Raw genomic sequence first — 25,466 nt, 5'->3', positions numbered from 1 at the left:
GAGAGAAAGAGGACGGAGGAGAAAAGAGATGGGGAGGGAGAGAGAGAGCACGCGAGTGGGGGAAGGGGTGAGCGAGAGAGAGAGAGCGGGGGAAGGGGTGAGAGAGAGAGAGAGAGAGAGGAGAGAGAGTGTGTGAGGAGGGAGGGTGGAAGTGCGGAGTGGGGTTGGCTGTAATTAAGCTTTTGATGGACGGTTTACACCAAGTGTCCGTTTAAGGCAAGACCGTGTGTGGAAGAGAGTGACAATGCACTACCCCTCCCTGGGCCTGTTCGACAACCTCTCCGAGCCCGGAATGACCCCCCCCCCCCAGGAACCCCCGGGCTGCCATTATGACCCCGGGCTGCCCTCCGACCCCGGGCTGCCCCCCCCGACTTACATGTAGGCCTTGTAATTGCTGCCAATCTTCTGGATGCGGAGGTCATACTTGGCGTCGATGAAGGGTTCAGTGGTTGCGTAGGTTTTGGTTAAAGCCACCACGCTGGCAATGTCCTGGAAATCGTAATGATGGTCAACCTTCACCTGGGGCCCATGAACAAGGGTTGAAGTTGCAGGAGCCAAAGGGCAAGGGGCAAAGGGCAGAGGGGCAAGAAAGGACAGAAAAAGCATTGAATATCTTCCTGAGCAACAATGACCCCCACCCCAGCTCTGCAAAAATACAACACACATGACCCAGGAGATCGTTCAGACTCCTCTCCACCCCACTCGACCTGGGATTTATAAACAATTCTTCTTTACTCTGTCCACATAATGACAAGGCCGCACTGTCGAGGAGTCAGTCACACAGTGACAGGGCTGCACTATCACGAGGTCAGTCAGTGAATTTTTACCTAAGGCCGACACTTTATCACGATCTTTGATGATGCTTTTGCGACCATCAACAGCACTGTACAAACTGTTTCCATTCAATTCTCTTCAACGAACTGTCACGGTGCAGGACCGCTCTGGCCAGTGATGGCCATGTCAGACGGGTTTCTGGACCCTCTCTCCCTCATACATTCATCGATTCCTAATCCAGTGAACCGTCACGTCGAAGATTTAACTCCTTACCTTTCCCATTCCCGAGTAGGCGTGTCCCATTTTTACGACAACCGGGAATTTGGATGTTGTCAGCTGGGGACAGAAGAAACCACCACGTTAGGATTTCTCGAGCACAATTCTTCTCCGGCATCAGCCTCAATCCCACCTCTGGGTCGGAAAGTCAAGAATTGAGACCTGTACTCCAGACCGGAGCCTCCCCCAATCCCTGTACAGAGGGAGCGTCGCACTGTCGGAGGGTCAGTACTGAGGGAGCGCCGCACTGTTGGAGGGGCAGTACTGAGGGAGCGCCGCACTGTTGGAGGGGCAGTACTGAGGGAGCGCCGCACTGTTGGAGGGGCAGTACTGAGGGAGCGCCGCACTGTTGGAGGGTCAGTACTGAGGGAGCGCCGCACTGTCGGAGGGTCAGTACTGAGGGAGAGCCACACTGTCGGAGGGTCAGGACTGAGGGAGCGCCGCACTGTCGGAGGGTCAGTACTGAGGGAACGCCGCACTGTCGGAGGGTCAGTACTGAGGGAACGCCGCACTGTCGGAGGGTCAGTACTGAGGGAGCGCCGCACTGTCGGAGGGTCAGTACTGAGGGAGCACCGCACTGTCGGAGGGTCAGTACTGAGAGAGCGCTGCACTGTCGGAGGGTCAGTACTGAGAGAGCGCCGCACTGTCGGAGGGTCAGTACTGTGGTGGTGAGAGGTGCTGGAGAAATTTAAATTCTTTTCAATCATTCATGGGATGTGGGCGTCACTGGCCAGGCCAACATTTACTGCCCATCCCTAATTGTCCCTTGAGAAGGTGGTGGTGAGCTGCCTTCTTGAACCGCTGCAGTCCGTGTGGGGTAGGTACACCCACAGTGCTGTTAGGAAGGGAGTTCCAGGATTTTGACCCAGCGACAGTGAAGGAACGGTGATATAGTTCCAAGTCAGGATGGTGTGTGACTTGGAGGGGAACTTGCAGGTGGTGGTGTTCCCATGTATCTGCTGCCCTTGTCCTTCTGGGTGGTAGGGGTCGTGGGTTTGGAAAGGTGCTGTCGAGGGAGCCTTGGTGAGTTGCTGCAGTGCATCTTATAGATGGTACACACTGCTGCCACTGTGTGTCGGTGGTGGAGGAATGTGAGTTGCAATCTTGATGCAGGGCTCAGGGGAGAGAGCAGGGCAGTGGGATTAGTTTGAGATTGATACAGGGCTATGGGGAGAGAGCGGGGCAGTGGGATTAGTTTGGGGATTGATACAGGGCTATGGGGAGAGAGCGGGGCAGTGGGATTAGTTTGAGATTGATACAGGGCTATGGGGAGAGAGCAGGGCAGTGGGATTAGTTTGAGATTGATACAGGGCTATGGGGAGAGAGCGGGGCAGTGGGATTAGTTTGGGGATTGATACAGGGCTATGGGGAGAGAGCGGGGCAGTGGGATTAGTTTGGGGATTGATACAGGGCTATGGGGAGAGAGTGGGGCAGTGGGATTAGTTTGGGGATTGATACAGGGCTATGGGGAGAGAGCGGGGCAGTGGGACTAGTTTGAGATTGATACAGGGCTATGGGGAGAGAGCGGGGCAGTGGGATTAGTTTGGGGATTGATACAGGGCTATGGGGAGAGAGTGGGGCAGTGGGATTAGTTTGAGATTGATACAGGGCTATGGGGAGAGAGCGGGGCAGTGGGATTAGTTTGGGGATTGATACAGGGCTATGGGGAGAGAGCGGGGCAGTGGGATTAGTTTGAGATTGATACAGGGCTATGGGGAGAGAGCGGGGCAGTGGGATTAGTTTGAGATTGATACAGGGCTATGGGGAGAGAGCGGGGCAGTGGGATTAGTTTGAGATTGATACAGGGCTATGGGGAGAGAGCGGGGCAGTGGGATTAGTTTGGGGATTGATACAGGGCTATGGGGAGAGAGCGGGGCAGTGGGATTAGTTTGGCATTGATACAGGGCTATGGGGAGAGAGTGGGGCAGTGGGATTAGTTTGGGGATTGATTAAGGGCTATGGGGAGAGAGTGGGGCAGTGGGATTAGTTTGGGGATTGATTAAGGGCTATGGGGAGAGAGTGGGGCAGTGGGATTAGTTTGGCATTGATACAGGGCTATGGGGAGAGAGTGGGGCAGTGGGATTAGTTTGGCATTGATACAGAGCTATGGGGAGATAGTGGGGCAGTTTCGGATTGATACAGCCAAGGGTCAGCATGCAGACGATGGGTGAATGTCCTCCTCTGGCAAAATCCCATTGACCGGGACGCGACTGAGAGGCGGCGCGGACTGAGAGAACATTCAGTCCATGGCTGCCGCCCATCTCATGACTGAGCGGTAGATACAGGAGCCGGAGGAGGCTCTTCGGCCCCTCCCGACTGTGCTGTCATTCCGTGAGCTGTTGTGCGGGGAAATCACTCCCAGGCCACTGCTGGAAAATGGGAGGCCGTGTTCCAGACTATCAGCCGTGACGTGGAGAAGCTGCCCCTGGTTTGAACCCTTCCGTAATGCTGCGGCTTTCCCCAGAGCTGGACTGAGCACTCTCTCATCAGCCGACAAATCGATGGCCCGCCTGCTCAGCATTGCAACAACAGCTTGCTCACTTCCCCTCGCGTACATGTCTCAGTTCCTCTTCTCTTTTCTCGGAGGAAAGGGAGAGGGTAGGGAGCCTGGCACAGAGCGGGGACTCTCTGGCGTTCAGCCCCACTGTGAGTTGTCTGCAGCATTAATAAGCACTCTAACATCAATGCATTACAGTATACATACAGTACAGGGGCAGGAACGTCCCTGTCGGATACAGCATCAGACTTGGACAGACAGTTCACAATCCTTAAATGATCTACATACACGGCCAGGGATCTATAAGATGCGGAGCTATCAGAGATTCTATCGAACAGCAGTCTGGTAAATGATCTATCGGATTACAGTCTGATAATGTACAGGACATAGAGCCCAGGGAGAATCGGACAGTATGGAGTAACCCAGAGAGTTACAGGCTCCAGAGTCATCCAGAACATGACGTACACTGACACCATGCAACACATACCACAAATTCCAAGACTACACGCCTGCTGTTAATCTCAGTTTAATATTCCGGGATTTCGTCTGACAAGCTCAGACCCAGGCCTGCTAGGGTTGATAAATTACGTGAGGCTGAGAGGTGATGGATTGTAAACAAACCAGGTTCCCGCTGGTCAGCACTGACTCAGGAGGTACCAGAATTCGAATACCGCAGCCAGTAGTTTCCGTCTGCGTTCATCAAGGTGAGGGAGGGACTCTGGAACATGAGTAATCATTGTCACTGTGAAACTCTCAGTCAGGTACAGCACGGGGTTAGATACAGAGTAAAGCACCCTCTACACTGTCCCCATCAAACACTCCCAGGACAGGTACAGTATGGGGGTTAGATACAGAGTAAAGCTCCCTCCACACTGTCCCCATCAAACACTCCCAGGACAGGTACAGCACGGGGTTAGATACAGAGTAAAGCTCCCTCTACACTGTCCCCATCAAACACTCCCAGGACAGGTACAGTACGGGGGTTAGATACAGAGTAAAGCTCCCTCTACACTGTCCCCATCAAACACTCCCCAGGACAGGGACAGCACTGGGATTGGCTGGGCAATTTGGAGCACTTCCTGCCAGCAATCAGGGGGAGCAGCTGCACCTGTGTTGCAGCAACTGGGGAGAGGAGAGTGGAATAACTGCAAAGAGGTGACTATAGAGTGGAGACAGCTGCATTTACTGAGGAACTGTTGCACTTTTTCAAGGATTAAGAAGACCTGCAAGTCATTTTGGAGAGGTGGGTGTTGGAGCACCAGAGAACTGTTGGTTGTTTGGACTGTTGGGGGAGGGAGGAGGCACCGGAAGATCCAGGGGTGGGGCTGCCAAATTCTATAGGGAGCCCCTGTACTAGCTCTTGTGTTTATCTGCCATCCTGCACAAAAGGGGCTCCCTCCCCACCCCCAACTGTGTGGCTCGGGACGGCTGGAGCTGCCCGGCTGAAGAAAATCCTCATACAACAACAGAAAAGGGAGAGAACCGGGCGGCTCGAGCCGACCCGGGCGAAGAACCCTCCCCTAACTGGAAGAGTGGACTGTCGGCTCTGCAGGAAGGTGCTCCAACCACCAATTGAAGTGCAACATCCTTGCAGCTGTTCTCTCTCTTCCATCACTCGGCCACCTATCCTCTCCTCTCCTTGTCCTTTTCAGCCCTATCCTCCTCTATTCCCATCCCCCCCTCCCCCATCATATTGTTTGTGTTTAAGAAAACTGTCGTGTGCTTTGTTTCTTGGGGGTGGGCGTAGCTCTGCGACCCCATGGCAAGCCCCTCTTCGCCGGTGGCGGGGCCTTCCCGTTCATATGCTGCTGCGGCTGCTGCAGCTGCACCTGTTGCCCCGTCACCGTTTGCTTTATTAACATCGAAGCATGGAGTCAAGAGCTACGTCCACCCGAACATGACTATCGAGGCATGCGTGAAAGCAATGGCCGAGGTTGTCGGCCCTTCGGCTATTGTTGCAGCCTCTAAAATGTACGGGAAGGCAGTGTTTTTCCTGAAGGCTGAGCGGGCGGTGTCCCTGGCTCTGAGCAAGGGGCTCACCGTGGGCGGGACCTTTCTGCCAGTGGACCCCCTGGAGGCCACTGCGCAAAGGCTCATTCTATCCAATGTCCCGCCCTTCATTCCTGGTGAGCTCCTCCTTCCCCACCTGCACCATCTGGGGGAGATAAAGACGGGGCTCACCCCAGTCCCGCTCGGTCTTCGGGAGAACAGCCTCCGACACGTGTACTCCTTCCGCCGCCAGTTATTCATGCAGCTGGCACGGGAGGAGGTGACAGAGGGCCACTTCAATGTAGAATTCCAGGGGACGGCCTACCGCGTCTTCTGGACCTTGGACGGGGTGCGGTGCCATGTCTGTAAGGGGGTGGGGCATGTTCGTAAGAACTGCCCCAACCTCCCGGCTGCCAACTCCAACTCGGCGGCCCAGGGTGGCGACGCTGCACCTCCTCCCACCCCCACTACACCACCACCAGATACCATTCAGTCGGTACCGGAGGCTGTGGTTTTCACGGCCTCCGGCAGGGAGGGGGGTGACCGTCCAAGTGGAAGGAAGGCGCGGAGGAGAAATAAACATCGAGAGGCGCGTCCCCTGGATATCGTGACACTACCCGAGCCTGAGCTCAGCCCAAGGCCCGATCTCGGGAAGTCAACTTGCCCCAGGGCTGGGCTCAGGCCCAGGGTGAATAAAAAAAAGGAGAGTGTGGAGGTGGAGGCCTCTGATGATATGGAGGTCTCTGAGCCTCCGCACACAACTGGGAAAAAGAGGAGAAGGCACCCCTCCACAGAGGTAACAAGGGGCCCTGAGGCGCAGGGCCCATCTGTTGGAGGGGAGCTGTCTCCTGTTTCGGGTCCCCAGGTTTCCCCTACCGCCACCACCAAGGCTGCAAAGTCCAGGCAGGTGCTCCCTATTCCTCAGGATGGAGGGGAGGGGATGGCCCCGGTACATGAGGCCCCTCCTGAAGGAGTAAGTGGGGCCCTGCTTGTGGTGGGGGAGCCTGGGGAAGCCGCCCATTCTGCCACCGCTACTGGGTCGGGTGTCCTGAATGAAGGGGAGGGCGAGGCCCCAGAGGGTCGGGCCTCCCAGCCGGAGTCCACCACCAACCAGGAGACACCCGACCCAGTTATAACTGAGAATGCTGCCCCATCTGCTGGGCCTGTGGGTGCTGGCGGAGCGGGAGATAGCCTCCTCCCTCCGCCTCCAGTCTCGGCTCCGGCTGGTTTCCCGGAGTCTGGAACTTCTGTCTCCCCTGGACCACTCATTGGCCTGGGGACGGAGGTGGAGGGGGGTCCTGAACCGCTGGTGCCTACAGGCTCCAGTTTCACAATAGAACCCAGAGAGGACTCCTCCGCCATCGATCCTGGGGGTGGGATCGTGACGGAGGCGGGACCAGCTGGCGCGGCCGGGACGTCCGCCCCACAGTGTGTGGTAGATGTGTCGGCCGCTGGCGGTGACGACCCGGAGGAGGATGGGGATTCGGTGCGGGGCACAGAGGATGATCTTGATTCCATCGCCAGTGAGGTGGTGGAGTCCCTCGTGCCTCCCACCGAATCTCCTCTCATCCCCATGGCGGAACTCCGGGATTTCCTCGCGGCTTGCAGGGGTTGCCGCAATAAAGTTCAGCTGGCCCTCGACCGTTGGTCGAATCTGGCGCTGATCATCCAGTCCGTCCGTGCCGCCCTTAAGATAGCGGGCAAGCGCGCGGACGTGAAACTGGTTGAGAGGCGCCGGTTTAATGTGTTCCTCAATGGGTTGCTGGGGGAGTGGAGGGCCAGGTGCACTTCCACTCCCTCCTCACAGTGAGGTGTTTGTGACGGGTTTTAATTACCTTTGACATGAAGATAACCATAGCCAGCCTCAACATCAACGGCAGCAGAGGGGCTCACCGCAGATTTCACAATCTCTCAGTCCTTAGGGAAGGGAGATACGCGGTGAGCTTTCTGCAGGAAACCCACACCGTTCCGGGAGACGAAGCCACCTGGCTCCTGGAGTGGCAGGGTGGGGTCTACATGAGTCACCTCACCCCTATTTCTAGTGGGGTGGCTATCTTGTTGGCCCCGACTTTTCAGCCGGAGCTCTTGGGGGTCAAGGAGCTAGTGCCGGGCCGCTTGCTCCACCTCGCCGTTCGCCTGGGTAGCGTGCCGCTCCACTTTGTGAACGTGTACGCGCCCAGGCCCGGCGCGTTGCAAGCGCGCTTCTTTGAAGAAGTGTCCGCTCTCTTAAGCTCCATCGATAGCGGCGAGTGCATCATCCTCGGGGGGGATTTTAACTGCACCCTCGAGGTGGGGGATCGCTCCGGTCCCCAGCGCGGCCAAGCGTCGGTGGAGAAGTTGAGGGGACTGATCAGCTCCCTTAACTTGGTGGACGTCTGGCGGAATCTCCATCCCGACTCCAGCGCCTTCACGTGGAGGTCTGGAGGAGGGGGGTCGCGAATCGACCGCCTCTACATTTCGCAGGCGTACGTCTCCCGCGTTCCGGCAGCCTCCATGCGGCTGGTGCCGTGCTCGGACCTCCGCCTGGTGTGGGCGGAGTTCACTCCGCTCCGCACGCGGGCGGGGTCCGCGTTCTGGCACTTTAACAACCGGCTGCTGGAGGACGTGCGATTTCGGGACTCGTTCTGTCGATTCTGGGCCAACTGGAGAAGGAAGCAAGGGGGCTTCCCCTCCTTGAGGCTATGGTGGGATGTGGGCAAGACTCACATCCGCGTCTTCTGTCAGGAGTACGCGAAGGGGTCGACCAAGAGGCGGGAAGCCGAGATCGGGCGCCTTGAGAGGGAGGTGCTCGACTTGGAGTCCCGCCTCGGTCATGCCGTCGCGGACCCGACCCTGTGGCAGGCGTACAAAGAGAAGAAGGGCGCGCTGAGGGACCTGCAGCTCATAGGGTCCCGAGGCGCGTACGTGAGGTCGCGGATCCAGATCCTGGAAGATTTGGACCGCGCCTCACCCTTCTTCTACTCGCTGGAAAAATGGCGGAGGGTCCGTAAGCAGCTCGTCGAGCTGCTGGCCGACGACGGATCCTCCATCACGGATCCGGAGGGAATGGGCCTCCTGGTCCGGACGTATTACAGTGCGTTGTTCTCTCCGGATCCGTCCAGCGAGGATGCGCGCAGAGTTTTGTGGGAGGACCTGCCGCAGGTCAGCCCGGAGGGCGCCGAAGGATTGGAGGCTCCGCTCACGTTGGCGGAGCTGACTGGCGCCCTCCACCAGCGCTCGAGGGGCAAATCCCCAGGGCTGGACGGGTTGACCGTGGAGTTCCTCAGGGCGTTCTGGAACGTCCTGGGGGAAAGCCTGGCGACCGGGGAGATGCCCCTCTCGTGGCGCAGGGCGGTCATCGTCCTGCTGCCGAAGAGGGGCGATCTCTGCCTGCTTAAAAACTGGCGTCCGGTTTCCCTCCTCAGCACGGATTATAAGATCTTTGCCCGGGCTATGTCTACCCACCTGGGCTCCGTGCTGGACCACATGATCCACCCCGACCAGTCCTACACGGTCCTGGGCTGGTCTATCCAGGACAACATCCACCTGGTCTGGGACCTGGTCCATCTTTCCCAGAGGACTGGTCAGTCGGTCGCCTTTCTCTCCCTCGATCAGGAGAAGGCGTTCGACAGGGTGGATCACGAATACCTTTTCGGTACTCTGCGTGCTTTCGGACTCGGGCCGCATTTTGTGGCCCGGGTCCGACTTTTATACGCCGCCGCAGAGTGTCTAGTCAAAGTTAACGGGTCCTTGATGGCGCCCCTTCGCTTTGGGAGAGGAGTGCGTCAGGGATGCCCCATGTCCGGCCAATTGTATACCATCTGCGTGGAGCCCTTCCTGTGCCTGCTTTGCAGGAGGTTGACGGGATTGGCTCTGCGCGAGCCGGCCATGCGGGTCGTCCTCTTGGCTTACGCTGACGACGTGCTCCTCGCGGTCACAGATCCCGTTGACTTGCGGAGGATGCGCGACTGCCAGCAGACCTTTTCTGCCGCGTCCTCCGCGAGGATCAATTGGGAGAAATGTTCCAGACTCCTGGTGGGTCAGTGGCGGGTGGACTCCCTGCCGGAGGAGATGACACCTTTTGCGTGGAGCACCACGCACCTCCTCTATCTGGGAGTCCACCTTAGCCCCGCTGAGGAAGCCTGGCCGGCAAACTGGCAGGAGTTGGAGGCGAAAGTCACCGCTCGGCTGGGGCGCTGGACAGGACTGCGCTTGAGGCCTTCCGCGACCGGTGGGCACCGCAAGGACTGGAGTGCATCGTTGACGTCGAGAATGGCATTTTAATTTGAGTTTTTTGTTGATTTATCTGGTTTTAATAAAGTTATTTTAAAACTGTAAATATGTATATAAAGGGGGCCTGAGGAATAAAGGCCCCCTCGATGTGAAAAAAAACCGGGGGTTAGATACAGAGTAAAGCTCCCTCTACACTGCCCCCATCATCCACACCCAGGACTGGGAAAATGAAAAGAAAACAAAGAAGAAAAAAAAACAGGCTCGGCTGTTGCTTGATTGGAGCTGCTGAGTGGATAATGAGGTTCAGCTAACTGTGGCTGTGTCCTGGAAGCTGTGTGACTGCTGCAAGACGAAGACTGAGACTGAAAGGAAGGTTTTTCCATCTATCCCTGTCTACAAAACAGGAAAACAGGACGCCAAAAGAACTGACACCATTTGCCACTGCTCTGCTCATCTTACCAGCCCATCTATATCGTCCTGTAATCTAAGGCTTTCCTCCTCACTATTTACGACACCACCAATTTTCATGTCATCTGCGAACTTACTGATCATACCTCCTATATTCGTGTCTAAATCATTAATGTACACTACAAACAGCAAGGGTCCCAGCACCGATCCCTGTGGTACACCACTGGTCACAGGCTTCCAATCGCAAAAACAACCCTCAACCATCACCCTCTGTCTCCTGCCACTAAGCCAATTTTGGATCCAATTTTCCAAATTACCCTGGATCCCATGGGCTCTTACCTTCTTAACCAATCTCCCATGCGGGACCTTATCAAACGCCTAACTGAAGTCCATGTAGACTACATCAACTGCTTTACCCTCATCTGCACATTTTGTCACTTGCTTGAAAAATTCAATCAAGTTAGTTAGACACGATCTCCCCCGACAAAGACATGCTGACTATCCCTGATTAATCCCTGCCTCTCCAAGTGGAGATTAATCCTGTCCCTCAGAATTTTTTCCAATAGTTTCCCTACCACCGATGTTAGACTCACCAGCCTGTAATTACCTGGTTTATCCCTGTTACCCTTCTTGAATAATGGTACCACATTCACTGTCCTCCAGTCCTCTGGTACCTGTCCTGTGGCCAGAGAGGATTTGAAAATTTGTGTCCGAGCCCCTGCTATCTCCTCCCTTGCATCACATAACAGCCTGGGACACATCTCATCTGGGCCTGGGGATTTATCCACTTTTAAGCGCACTAAAACCTCTAATACTTCCTCCCTTTCAATGCTACTATGTTCAAGTATATCACAATCCCCTTCCCTGATCTCCACACCTACATCGTCCTTCTCCATAGAGAACACAAATGAAAAGTAATCATTTAAAACCTCACCTATGTCCTCCGTCTCCACAAACAGATTGCCACTTTGGTCCCTATTGGGCCCTACTCTTTCCCTGGTTATCCTCTTGCCCTTAATATACTTATAAAACGCCTTGGGATTTTCCTTTATCTTGCCTGCCAGTGTTTTTTCATGCCCCCTCTTCGCTCTCCTAATTACTTTTTTATATACACCCCGACACTTTCCATACTCCTCTTGTGCCTCCACTGTTTTCAGCCCTCTGAATCTGCCATAAGCCTCCTTTTTTTCCCCTTATCCAATCCTCTATATCCCTTGACATCCAGGATTCCCTGGACTTGTTGGTCCTACCCTTCACCTTAACGGGTACATGTTGGCCCTGAACTCTCACTATTTCCTTTTTGAATGACTCCCACTGGCCTGATGTAGACTTTCCTACAAGCAGCTGCTCCCAGTCCACTGTGGCCAGATCCTGTTTTATCATATTGAAATCGGCCTTCCCCCAATTCAGTACTTTTATTTCAGGCCCGTTATTGTCCTTTTCCGTAACTGCCTTAACTCTTACAGAGTTATGATCACTATCACCGAAATGTTCCCCCACTGACACTTCTACCACTTGTCCGGCTTCATTCTCTAGGATTAGGTCCAGTACTGTCCCTTCTCTTGTAGGACTCTCTACGTGCTGGCTCAAAAAGCTCTCCTGGATGCACTTTAAGAATTCTGCCCCCCTTTAAGCCTTTTGCACTAAGACTATCCCAGTTGATATTGGGGAAGTTGAAATCCCCTACTATTATTACCCTATTATTTTTACACCTCTCTGAGATTTGCCTACATATCTGCTCCTCTATCTCTCTCTGGTTGTTTGGAGGTCTGTAGTACACTCCCAACCAAGTGATTGCCCCCTTTTTGTTTTTAAGTTCTACCCATATGGCCTCATTTGAGGAACCTTCTAAGATGTCATCCCTCCTTACTGCAGTAATTGACTCCTTGACCAACAGTGCAATGCCACCTCCTCTTTTACCCCCTCCCCCGTCATGCCTGAAGATTCTATACCCTGGAATATTGAGCTGTCAGTCCTGCCCTTCCCTCAACCATGTCTCTGTGACAACAATAATATCATATTCCCATGTGTTAATCAACGCCCTCAATTCATCTACCTTACTAGTAAGACTCCTTGCATTAAAATAAATGCAATCCAGCCTTGCATTTTTCACTTGTGCCTTAACAGGTCTATATTTGCTCTGCCTTCCAGACTGACTCAACTTCTCGTCTATATTTGACTGTGCATCACCCCCTACTGAACCTCCACTCTGTATCCCATCTCCCTGCCAAATTAGTTTAAACTCCACCCCCCCCCCCCAACAGCACGAGTAAACCTCCCAGCAAGGATGTTGGTCCCGTTCCAGTTCAGGTGCAACCCGTCCAACTTTTACAGATCCCACCTTCACCAGAAACAGACCCAGTGATCCAGGAAACTAAAACCCTCCCTCCTGCACCATCTCCTCAGCCATGCATTCATCTGCTCTATCCTCCTATTCCTATACTCACTAGCACTTGGGGGTCAAGGAGCTAGTGCTGGGCCGCTTGCTCCACCTCGCCGTTCGCCTGGGTAGCGTGCCGCTCCACTTTGTGAACGTGTACGCGCCCAGGCCCGGCGCGTTGCAAGCGCGCTTCTTTGAAGAAGTGTCCGCTCTCTTAAGCTCCATCGATAGCGGCGAGTGCATCATCCTCGGTGGGGGATCGCTCCGGTCCCCAGCGCGGCCAAGCGTCGGTGGAGAAGTTGAGGGGACTGATCAGCTCCCTTAACTTGGTGGACGTCTGGCGGAATCTCCATCCCGACTCCAGCGCCTTCACGTGGAGGTCTGGAGGAGGGGGGTCGCGAATCGACCGCCTCTACATTTCGCAGGCGTACGTCTCCCGCGTCTCGGTGGCCTCTATGCGGCTGGTGCCGTGCTCGGACCACCGCCTGGTGTGGGCAGAGTTCACTCCGCTCCGCACGCAGGTGGGGTCCACGTACTGGCACTTTAACAACCAGCTGCTGGAGGATGAGCGATTTCGGGACTCGTTCTGTCGATTCTGGGCTGACTGGAGAAGGAAGCAGGGGGGCTTCCCCTCCTTGAGGCTATGGTGGGATGTGGGCAAGACTCACATCCGCGTCTTCAGTCAGGAGTACGCGAAGGAATCGACCAAGAAGCAGGAAGCTGAGATCGGGCACCTAGAGAGGGAGGTGCTCGACTTGGAATCCCGCCTCGGTCATGCCGTCGCAGACCCGGCCCTGTGGAAGGAATACAAAGAGAAGAAGGGCGCACTGAGGGACCTGCAGCTCATAGGGTCCCGAGGCGCACAAGTGAGGTCGCGGATTCAGATCCTGGAAGATTTGGACCGCGCCTCACCCTTCTTCTACTCGCTGGAAAAATGGTGGGGGGTCCGTAAGCAGCTCGTCGAGCTGCTGGCCGACGACGGATCCTCCATCACGGATCCGGAGGGAATGGGCCTCCTGGTCCGTACTTATTACAGTGCGTTGTTCTCTCCGGATCCGTCCAGCGAGGATGCGCGCAGAGTTTTGTGGGAGGACCTGCCGGAGGTCAGCCTGGAGGGCGCCGAAGGATTGGAGGCTCCGCTCACGTTGGCGGAGCTGACCGGCGCCCTCCACCAGCTCTTGAGGGGCAAATCCCCGGGGCTGGACAGGCTGACCGCGGAGTTCCTCAGGGCGTTCTGGGACGTCCTGGGGGACGATTACGCACGGCCACTTTGGCCCCTCCTGGAAAATGGGGAGGGGGGGGGCGGGGTGCTCTGGTTGCCCGCCAGACATAAGTGTGGGGCAGCTCCAGCCATAATGGACAACCGGGGCCTACAATGAGATGGCACGAGACATAAAAATTCATGAATAAAGGCATGGAGTTCATGAGGCTGAAAGTTATGCTAAACCTACATAAGACACGAACTGGAGTATTGTGTCCCACTCCGGGCACCACACCTTCAGAAGGAAGTATGAAAGTCTTGCAGACGGGGCGGAGGAGATTTCCTGGACCAGTCCCAGGGATGCGGGATTACAGTTAATGCGGAGAGGCTGGGATTGTTCAGAGAAGGTTAAGAGGAGATTTAACCGGGGCGTTCGAAATCAGGAAGGGTTTTGATGGAGTGAGTCAGGAGAAACTGTTCCCAGTGGCGGGAGGGTCGGTAACCGGAGAGATACAGATTGAAGATAATCGGGGAAAAGAACCAGAGGGGGGGTGAGGAGGAAAATGTTTTTTGACGCAGTGAGTTGTTGTGATCTGGAACACGCTGCCCGAAAGGGCGGTGAATCGTAACTTAGCAGCAGAACTAACTGGACTGTTCTTCCAAAAGGCGAGCACCGACTCGAAGGGCCGAATAGCAGCCTCCTGTGTTGTACCATTCTATGATTGATTGAATCAATCGCCACTAACAGATAATTCCGGTGAATCCTAAACTTTCCCAACACAGGGATATGTCCCAGGGGAGTAATTATCCTATTTCAACCAAGACCACAGAAAAACAGTTGACTGCTGACTCAACTCATTGTTCGTGTTTTTTTTCTGCTGTTGTTCTGTGACAGCCACATCCTCCCACTGAACAACAGTGATCACATCAAATGAAGTTGCAGCTCTTCTCACTCTCACCTCTGAGTCATGGGATCACAGAAGGCTTCCATCGTCTCCGTGCTGGCCGAAAAACGATCCACCCATTCTAATCCCACCTTCCAGCATTTGGTCCGTAGCCCTGCAGATTACAGCACTTGAGGTGCATATCCAGACTCCTTTTAAATGAGTTGAGGGTTTCTGCCTCAACTACCCTTTTCAGGCAGTGAGTTCCAGATCCCCACCACCCTCTGGGTGAAAAAGTTTTTCCTCATCTCCCCTCTAATTTTTCCTCCAATCACTTTAAATCTATGCCCCCTCGTCACTGACCTCTCTGCTAAGGTGAATAGACCCTTCACCTCCACTCTATCCAGGCCCCTCACAACTTTGTACATTTCAATCAGATTCTCCCCTCAGCCTTCTCTGTTCCAAGGATAACAACTCCAGCCTATCCAATCTTTCCTCACAACTGCATTTTTCCAGTCCTGGCAACATCCTCGTAAATCTCCTCTGTACCCTCTCTAGTGCAATTACAGCCTTTCTGTAATGAGGTGACCAGAACTGCACACGGTATTCAAGCTGTGGCCTAACCAATGATTTGTACAGTTCCAGCATAACCTCCCTGCTCTTATATTCTATACCTCGGCTAATGAAGGAAAGGATTCCATATGCCTTCTAAACCACCTTATCGATCTGTCCTGCTACCTTCAGGGATCTGTGGACATTCATTCCAAGGTCCCTCACTTCCTCTACACTTCTCAGTATATTCCCATTAATCATCTATTCTTCTGCCTTGTTTGACCTCCCCAAATGCACAAGGTCGTGGGGTTCAAGCCCCCACTCCAGAGACTCGAGTCCCATAATCCAGGCCCAACACTCCCCCAGTGCCAGTGCAGAGGGAGCGCCGCACGGTCGGAGGGTCGGTACTGAGGGAGCGCCGCACTGTCGGAGGGTCAGTACTGAGGGTGCACCGCACTGTCGGAGGGTCGGTACAGAGGGAGCGCCGCACGGTCGGAGGGGCGGTAATGAGGGAGCACCGCACTGTCGGAGGGTCAGTACTGAGGGAGCGCCACGCTGTCGGAGGGTCAGTACTGAGGGAGCGCCACGCTGTCGGAGGGTCAGTACTGAGGGAGCGCCACGCTGTCGGAGGGTCAGTACTGAGGGAGCGCCACGCTGTCGGAGGGTCAGTACTGAGGGAGCGCCACGCTGTCGGAGGGTCAGTACTGAGGGAGCACCGCACTGTCGGAGGGTCGGTACTGAGGGAGCGCCACACTGTCGGAGGGTCGGTACTGAGGGAGCGCCACACTGTCGGAGGGTCGGTACTGAGGGAGTGCCGCGCTGTCGGAGGGTCAGTACTGAGGGAGCGCAGCGCTGTCGAAGGGTCAGTACTGAGGGAGTGCCGCACTGTCGGAGGGTCAGTACTGAGGGAGCACTGCACTGCGCTGTCTGAGGGTCAGTCCTGAGGGAGCACTGCACTGTTGGAGGGTCAGTACTGAGGGAGCGCCGCGCTGTCGGAGGGTCAGTACTGAGGGAGTGCCGCACTGTCGGAGGGTCAGTACTGAGGGAGCGCCGTGCTGTCGGAGGGTCAGTACTGAGGGAGCGCCGCACTGTTGGAGGGTCAGTACTGAGGGAGCGCCGCACTGTCGGAGGGTCAGTACTGAGGGAACGCTGCACTGTCGGAGGGTCAGTACTGAGGGAACGCTGCACTGTCGGAGGGTCAGTACTGAGGGAGCGCTGCACTGTCGGAGGGTCAGTACTGAGGGAGCGCCGCACTGTCGGAGGGTCAGTACTGAGGGAGCACCGCACTGTCGGAGGTTCTGTCTTACAAACGATACATTAAACCGAGGCCCCAGTCTGCCTCTCAGGTCAATGTAAAAGTCACTACTTGAAGAGCAGGCGGGAGCTCTCAACCACCATTATCACAAAACAGATGATCTGTGTCATTATCTCATTGTCGTTCGCGGGGGTCACCATTGACCAGAAACTGAACTGGAGTAGCCATATAAATACCGTGGCTACAAGAGCAGGTCAGAGGCTAGGAATCCTGAGGCGAGTAACTCACCGCCTGACTCCCCAAAGCCTGTCCAGCATCTACAAGTCACAAGTCAGGAGTGTGATGGAATACTCTCCACTTGCCTGGATGGGTGCAGCTCCAACAACACTCAAGAAGCTCGACACCATCCAGGACAAAGCAGCCTGCTTGATTGGCACCCCATCTACAAACATTCACTCCCTCCACCACCGACACACAGTGGCAGCAGTGTATACCATCTACAAGATGCACTGCAGCAACTCACCAAGGCTCCTTAGACAGCACCTTCCAAACCCGCGACCTCGACCAACTAGAAGGACAAGGGCAGCAGACACATGGGAACACCACCACCTGCAAGTTCCCCTCCAAGTCACGCACCATCCTGACTTGGAACTATATCGGCCGTTCCTTCACTGTCGCTGGGTCTAAATCCTGGAACTCCCTCCCTTACAGCACTGTGGGTGTACCTACCCCACACGGACTGCAGCGGTTCAAAAAGGCAGCTCACCACCACCTTCTCAAGGGGCAATTAGGGATGGGCGATAAATGCTGGCCTGGCCAGCGACGCCCACATCTCATGAATGAATGAAAAAAAGCTTGCTGTGCGTAAATTGGAAGCTGCGTTTCCCACATTACAACAGTGATCACACTTCGAAAAAAACTCCTTCATTGGGTGTGAGGTAGTTTGGGACATCTTGAAGTGGTGAAAGGCACTGGAGAAATAAGAGTCCATCCTTTCTTCCACTCTCAGTCTTGATTTAGAAGTCTCCACATTCTGGCCGAGAGGTGAGAGAGCAGTGAGACACTGATCCTCTAGACATGGAGAATGATCAGGAGACATTCCCTTACTACCCCAAGGAGGTGCTGAGGCTCATGATACCATTGCCTCAGCTGCCCTCTCGGTACCAGCTGCATATCCTGACACCGGAAAGTGTCGCCAAAACAGAGAGGATTGGGCAATTACCCAGTGAATCATGCCTGGGGACTGCCCTGTTGCCAGTGACTGGGTTTGATTTTCTGCACATGATTTGTATTCCGTGACTATCCTCCACTCACTGCATTGTGATCGAGAAATAATCCTGCTATTATCGGGAGACGTTGCTACAGTTTCAATCGTGAATTCAGTTTGCTATAGTTCATTCAGACTGTGTGAATAGACACTGTAGATGGTCTGCTGTGGTTAAACTACAGACTCTGTTTAAATAGACTCTGTAGACTGTTTGCTGTAGTTTATACGACTCTATTTAAATAGACTCTATAGACTGCTGCAGGTCATACAGACACTGTTTAAATAGACTCTGTCAGCTGATTGCTGTAGTTCATAGATAGATTCTGAAGACTGTTTGCTGTAGTTTATAGAGACTCTATTTAAATAGACTCTGTAGACTGTTTGCTGCAGTTTATAGAGACTCTGTTTACTGTAAGCTAGACTCTGCTCTAAAATATACTGCTTGCTCTGAGTTCTGCTGTAACTCCCACCCAGCCACCAACTCATTGATAGAGACAGTGGTGTCCATAGGCACAGGGGCCACAGTCAGATGCTCAGACCTGGCCTATGCTACAGACTGATAGAGCTTAGGGCCCCAGGCAGCTGAAGGCACGGCCGTCAATGGTACAGCAATGGGAATCGGGGGACGGTCAAGAGGCCGGAACTGGAGGGAGCGCAGAGATCTCGGGGGACTGTAGGGGCTGGAGGAGGTTAGAGAGATAGGGAGGGTAGCAGGGGCTGGAGGAGGTTACAGAGATAGGGAGGGTTGTAGGGGCTGGAGGAGGTTACAGAGATAGGGAGGGTAGCAGGGGCTGGAGGAGGTTACAGAGATAGGGAGGGTTGTCGGGGCTGGAGGAGGTTATGGAGATAGGGAGAGGGTGAGGACGTAGAGGGATTTGCAAACAGAAAGGAGAATTTTAAAATGGAGACGTTGCCTGACGGGGATCCAGTGTCGGTCAGTGAGCACAGACGGTGATGGGTGAATCGGACTTGGTGCGAGTTATGAGAGGGGGTGGGGACAGCGGAGTTTTGGATGAGCTGATGTTTACAGAGGCAGCAAGGTGGGTGGCTGCAGCAAGAACAATAGCTGCTTGTAAGCACAAGACAAGGCATGAGTGAAAAGGAATACACTGAACAACAATGGGAACAAAAGATGTAATTGTCAAATTCCTGGACGTTTGCCCCCAAACTGACACCGCAGGGCTCGGAAAATCAACCCCTCCCTATCACATCCTCGACTTTACAGACATGAAATTAATCACTTCTGTCCCTGTGGACCCTGCATTCCCAGCTCTCCTTAAAAGGGCAATATGTTAACAAGTTAAACCTTTTTACAGGAACATTCCTTCAAATCTGCCGATCTGATTGAAGGGTTTAGACATAGAATAACAGATACCCGGGAGTGAGTTACAGACTGGAATCTAATCGAGGGGTTCGGGGTGGTTTATATATAGAATAACAGATACCCGGGAGTGAGTTACAGACTGGAATCTAATCGAGGGGTTCGGGGTGTTTATAAAAAGAATAACAGATACCCGGGAGTGAGTTACAGACTGGAATCTAATCGAGGGGTTCGGAGGGGTTTATATATAGAATAACAGATACCCGGGAGTGAGTTACAGACTGGAATCTAATCGAGGGGTTCGGGGGGTTTATATATAGAATAACAGATACCCGGGAGTGAGTTACAGACTGGAATCTAATGGAGGGGTTCGGGGGGTTTACATATCGAAGAACAGATACCAGGGAGTGAGTTACAGACTGGAATCTAATCGAGGGGTTCGGGGGGTTTATATATAGAATAACAGATACCCGGGAGTGAGTTACAGACTGGAATCTAATCGAGGGGTTCGGGGGGGTTTATATATAGAATAACAGATACCCGGGAGTGAGTTACAGACTGGAATCTAATCGAGGGGTTCGGGTGGTTTATATATAGAATAACAGATACCCGGGAGTGAGTTACAGACTGGAATCTAATCGAGGGGTTCAGGTGGTTTATATATAGAATAACAGATACCCGGGAGTGAGTTACAGACTGGAATCTAATCGAGGGGTTCGGGGGGTTTATATATAGAATAACAGATACCCGGGAGTGAGTTACAGACTGGAATCTAATCGAGGGGTTCGGGGGGTTTATATATAGAATAACAGATACTCGGGAGTGAGTTACAGACTGGAATCTAATCGAGGGGTTCGGGGGGTTTATATATCGAGTAACAGATACCCAGGAGTCAAAGAGATCTGGTGGGATAGAGAGAGTGAATGAAAATGGAAGAGATATAGAGGGTGGTGGGGAGGGTTGGTGAATGAGACAGACAGAAATGGACAAACAGACAGAGCAATCGAAAGGTCGGGAAAGAACGAGAGGAAGTGAAGGTGGAAATTGAGAGATAGGAGAGGGAGACAGAGAGAAAGAGATAAGAAGAACAGAGAGATGAAGGAGAGAGGAGGGAGGGAGACAGAGAAAGAGAACGAGACAGATCGTGACGGAGAGTTACACAAATAGGGAGCGAGAACAGCGAAAGAGAGAGGGAGAGTGAGAAAGAGGGAAGGGGCGAGAGAGGGAAGGAGGGAGACAGAGACAGAGAAGAAGGCAGGAAGAGAGAGACAGAGAAAGGGAGGCATCGACAGAGACCGAATCCTCAAGATTCTGGTCTGGGGGATCATCAATGAGAAGTAAACAGTGTGCTGATTGACTGGGACTCCCTGGCATCAACACTTGCCCTGGGACCATCCCAATTGAATCGATAGTGGGAAAACCCTCTCTCTTGTGCTGTTCTCACTCCCTATTTGTGTAACTTTGTCACAATCTGTCTCGTTGCCTTTCTCTGTCTCCCTCCATCTCTCTCCCTTTCTCTCTCCCTCCCTCTGTCTTTCTTTTTATCTCTTTCTCTGTCTCCCACTCTCTGCCTTGGATCGTTTGTCTGTCTCTCCCTTTCTTTCATGTCTGTGTGATCAATGCTGCCGCCACTTGCAGGGGTTCAGAGGTCAGTGGTGGTGCTGCTGTGGTGCGGGAAGCAAGTACGGTAAATGGGACGCTGAGAGACAATGAGCCACCCCCTAGTGAGATCACATTCGCCATTGCGTTTCCAGCAAATCGCTGGGGATGGAGGGCAAGTGAGACGTAATAATGGAGACAGGTGTGTCCCAGCCTGCTTTGCACTGATGAAAGCCCTCTAAATAAACAATGGCAGGGTGGTGTCCATAGCTTCAATGGTGCGGGGGGGGGGCTCTTGCATTATTGCAGTGAATGCTGCGATATAGCCAGCTCCATTGTTAACTCCTGACTTGCCGTGGTTCTCCAACAGAGACTTACACGTTCAACACAGGCAATGGCCCAAAATGCTTCACGCAAATGGGGAAGACGACAATAGGAGGGATAAATGAATGAGTATCAAGCCACATGACAGGTCGGAGGGGAAACTGAAAACGTGGTCGAAAACATGGGTTTGGATAAAGTTTTGAAGGGCGGGAGAGAGAATTAGGAAATAAGGGCAACCAGGGATTCAACCCTAAGCAACCAGGGAGAAGCTGGGTAGGTGGGGATTGAGGGATATGGGGAGAAGGTGGGTAGGTGGGGATCGAGGGATATGGGGACAATTATGGGTAGGTGGGGATTGAGGGATATGGGGAGAAGGTGGGTAGGTGGCGGAGTGAGGGATATGGGGAGAAGGTGGGTAGGTGGCGGAGTGAGGGATATGGGAAGGAGGTGGGTAGGTGGGGATCGAGGGATATGGGGAGAAGGTGGGTAGGTGGGGATCGAGGGATATGGGGAGAAGGTGGGTAGGTGGCGGTGAGGGATATGGGGAGAAGGTGGGTAGGTGGGGATTGAGGGATATGGGGAGATGGTGGATTGGTGGGGATTGAGGGATATGGGGAGAAGGTGAGTAGGTGGGGATTGAGGGATATGGGGAGAAGGTGGGTAGGTGGGGAGTGAGGGATATGGGGAGAAGGTGGGTAGGTGGGGAGTGAGGGATATGGGGAGAAGGTGGGTAGGTGGGGAGTGAGGGATATGGGGAGAAGGTGGGTAGGTGGGGAGTGAGGGATATGGGCAGAAGGTGGGTAGGTGGGGAGTGAGGGATATGGGGAGAAGGTGGGTAGGTGGGGAGTGAGGGATATGGGCAGAAGGTGGGTAGGTGGGGAGTGAGGGATATGGGGAGAAGGTGGGTAGGTGGGGATTGAGGGATAAGGGGAGAAGGTGAGGTGGGTAGGTGGGGATTGAGGGATATGGGGAGAAGGTGGGTAGGTGCGGATTGAGGGATATGGGGAGAAGGTGAGTAGGTGGGGATTGAGGGATATGGGGACAATTGTGGGTAGGTGGGGATTGAGGGATATGGGGAGAAGGTGGGTAGGTGGGGATCGAGGGATATGGGGACAATTATGGGTAGGTGGGGATTGAGGGATATGGGGAGAAGGTGGGTAGGTGGCGGTGAGGGATATGGGGAGAAGGTGGGTAGGTGGGGATTGAGGGATATGGGGAGAAGGTGGATTGGTGGGGATTGAGGGATATGGGGAGAAGGTGAGTAGGTGGGGATTGAGGGATATGGGGAGAAGGTGGGTAGGTGGGGAGTGAGGGATATGGGGAGAAGGTGGGTAGGTGGGGAGTGAGGGATATGGGGAGAAGGTGGGTAGGTGGGGAGTGAGGGATATGGGGAGAAGGTGGGTAGGTGGGGAGTGAGGGATATGGGCAGAAGGTGGGTAGGTGGGGATTGAGGGATAAGGGGAGAAGGTGAGGTGGGTAGGTGGGGATTGAGGGATATGGGGAGAAGGTGGGTAGGTGCGGATTGAGGGATATGGGGAGAAGGTGAGTAGGTGGGGATTGAGGGATATGGGGAGAAGGTGGGTAGGTGGGGATCGAGGGATATGGGGACAATTATGGGTAGGTGGGGATTGAGGGATATGGGGAGGAGGTGGGTAGGTGGGGATCGAGGGATATGGGGAGAAGATGGGTAGGTGGGGATCGAGGGATATGGGGAGAAGGTGGGTAGGTGGGGATTGAGGGATATGGGGAGAAGGTGGGTAGGTGGAGGTGAGGGATATGGGGAGAAGATGGGTAGGTGGAGGTGAGGGATATGGGGAGAAGATGGGTAGGTGGGGATCGAGGGATATGGGGAGAAGGTGGGTAGGTGGGGATTGAGGGATATGGGGAGAAGGTGGATTGGTGGGGATTGAGGGATAAGGGGAGATGGTGAGAAGGTGGGTAGGTGGGGATTGAGGGATATGGGGAGAAGGTGGGTAGGTGGGGATTGAGGGATAAGGGGAGAAGGTGGGTAGGTGGGGATTGAGGGATATGGGGACAATTGTGGGTAGGTGGGGATTGAGGGATATGGGGACAATTGTGGGTAGGTGGCGGGGTGAGGGATATGGGGAGAAGGTGGGTAGGTGGGGATTGAGGGATATGGGGAGGAGGTGGGTAGGTGGAGGATTGAGGGATATGGGGAGGAGTTGGGTAGGTGGAGGATTGAGGGATATGGGGAGGAGGTGGGTAGGTGGAGGACTGAGGGATATGGGGAGGAGGTGGGTAGGTGGAGGATTGAGGGATATGGGGAGAAATTGGGTAGGTGATGGAGTGAGGGATATGGGGAGAAGGTGGGTAGGTGGCGTAGTGAGGGATAGGGGGAGAAGGTGGGTAGGTGGCGTAGTGACGGATATGGGGAGAAGGTGGGTAGGTGGGGATTGAGGGATATGGGAAGAAGGTGGGTAGGTGGGGATTGAGGGATATGGGGAGAAGGAGGGTAGGTGGGAGTGAGGGATATGGGGAGAAGGTGGGTCGGTGGGGAGTGAGGGATATGGGGAGAAGGTGGGTAGGTGGGGATTGAGGGATATGAGGAGAAGGTGGGTAGGTGGGGATTGAGGGATATGGGGACAATTGTGGGTAGGTGGCGGGGTGAGGGATATGGGGAGAAGGTGGGTAGGTGGAGGATTGAGGGATATGGGGAGGAGGTGGGTAGGTGGTGGAGTGAGGGATATGGGGAGAAGATGGGTTGGTGGCGGAGTGAGGGATATGGGGAGAAGGTGGGTAGATGGGAATTGAGGCTTATGGGGAGAAGGTAGGTAGGTGGGGTGTGAGGGATATGGGGAGAAGGTGGGATTGAGGGATATGGGGAGAAGGTGGGATTGAGGCATATGGGGAGAAGGTAGGATTGAGGGATATGGGGAGAAGGTGGGATTGAGGGATACCGGGAGAAGGTGGGATTGAGGGATATGGGGAGAAGGTGGGTAGGTGGTGGAGTGAGGGATATGGGGAGAAGATGGGTCGGTGGCATAGTGAGGGATATGGGGAGAAGGTGGGTAGGTGGCGGAGTGAGGGATATGGGGAGAAGGTGGGTAGATGGGAATTGAGGCTTATGGGGAGAAGGTAGGTAGGTGGGGTGTGAGGGATATGGGGAGAAGGTGGGATTGAGGGATATGGGGAGAAGGTGGGAGTGATCTATCAAAGCGTTAAGAATGTTGGAACCACATCAGCACATCCTGAAAGTTATTCCATTTGTACTGCACGGAGAAACAGGACCTGCCAAGAGTTCACAAGACAATGTCCTGTTAGTGTTTCCGCCCTGACTACAGGTCTGATGCTGAGTGACAATAGCAGGAATCACCTTTGCAGCTCCCACTAGGACCCAGGGGTGATCATCTATTGTCCATTATACCCATCGCGAAAAGCCATGACATCAGTCTGCTCACTACAGGAATCTGTGTGGGACTTAGGTCAACCTTTTTCCTACCACATCCAAGCCACCAGGCTTCAGGGCCAAGTGAGACATGGCAGACAACTTTCAACAGACAGAAACTATTTTGGTATTAAGTGGTAAGCTTTTCGAAATATTCTGGTCAATTTCACTCTCTCTGCTCTGAGTCAGAAGGTTGTGGCTTCAAAATCCCACTCCAGAGACTAGGGCCCCCAAATCCAGGCACAACACTGCCCCAGTGTGAGGACTGAGTTAGAACATAGAACATGGAACAGTACAGCACAGTACAGGCCCTTTGGCCCACTATGTTGTGTCGAACCTTTAACCTACTCTAAGATCATACCCTTCATTCTACTATCATCCATGTACTTATCTAAGAGTCACTTCAATGCCCCTAATGTATCTGCTTCTACTACCACCGCTGGCAGTGCATTCCACACACCCACCACTCTCTGTGTAAAGAACCTACCTCTGACATCTCCCCGAAACCTTCCTCCAATCACCTTAAAATTATACCCCCTGGTGATAGCCCTTTCCACCCTGGGAAAAAGTCTCTGGCTATCCACTCTGTCTATGCCTCTCATCATCTTGTACCCCTCTATCAAGTCACCTCTCATCCTTCTTCGCTCCAATGAGAAAAGCCCTAGCTCCCTCAATCTTTCTTCGAAGGACATGCCCTCCAGTCCAGGCAGCATCCTGGTAAATCTCCTCTGCACCCTCTCTAAAGCTTCCACATCCTTCCTATAATGAGGCGACCAGAACAGAACACAATATTCCAAGTGTGGTCTAACCAGGGCTTTATAGAGCTACAGCATAACCTCGTGGCTCTTAAACTCAATCCCCCTGTTAATGAAAGCCAACACACCATACGCCTTCTTAACAACCCTATCAACTTGGGTGGCAACTTTGAGCGATCTATGGACATGGACCCCAAGATCCCTCTGTTCCTCCACACTACCAAGAATCCTGTCTTTAAGCCTGTATTCCGCATTCAAATTCGACCTTCCAAAATGAATCACTTCACACTTTTCCAGGTTGAACTCCATCTGCCACTTCTCAGCCCAGCTCTGCATCCTGTCAATGTCCCATTGCAACCTACAACA

The 25,466-nt window shown here is 53.8% G+C and overlaps 1 protein-coding gene across 1 annotated transcript in view; it reads right to left on the bottom strand.

The window, feature by feature from the left end:
• The window catches only part of LOC137358281 (synapsin-1-like), a 193,336-nt gene that overhangs the window by 108,390 nt on the left and 59,480 nt on the right, over positions 1-25,466 (bottom strand). The window contains 2 exon segments of the mRNA XM_068024194.1: positions 377-519; positions 1,048-1,110. Coding sequence (XP_067880295.1) covers positions 377-519; positions 1,048-1,110 — 206 coding nt within the window.

This window comes from Heterodontus francisci, chromosome 49 (assembly GCF_036365525.1).
Source record: "Heterodontus francisci isolate sHetFra1 chromosome 49, sHetFra1.hap1, whole genome shotgun sequence".
Classification (NCBI taxonomy): Eukaryota; Metazoa; Chordata; class Chondrichthyes; order Heterodontiformes; family Heterodontidae; genus Heterodontus; species Heterodontus francisci.
This window is presented reverse-complemented; position numbering and strand designations above follow the sequence as displayed.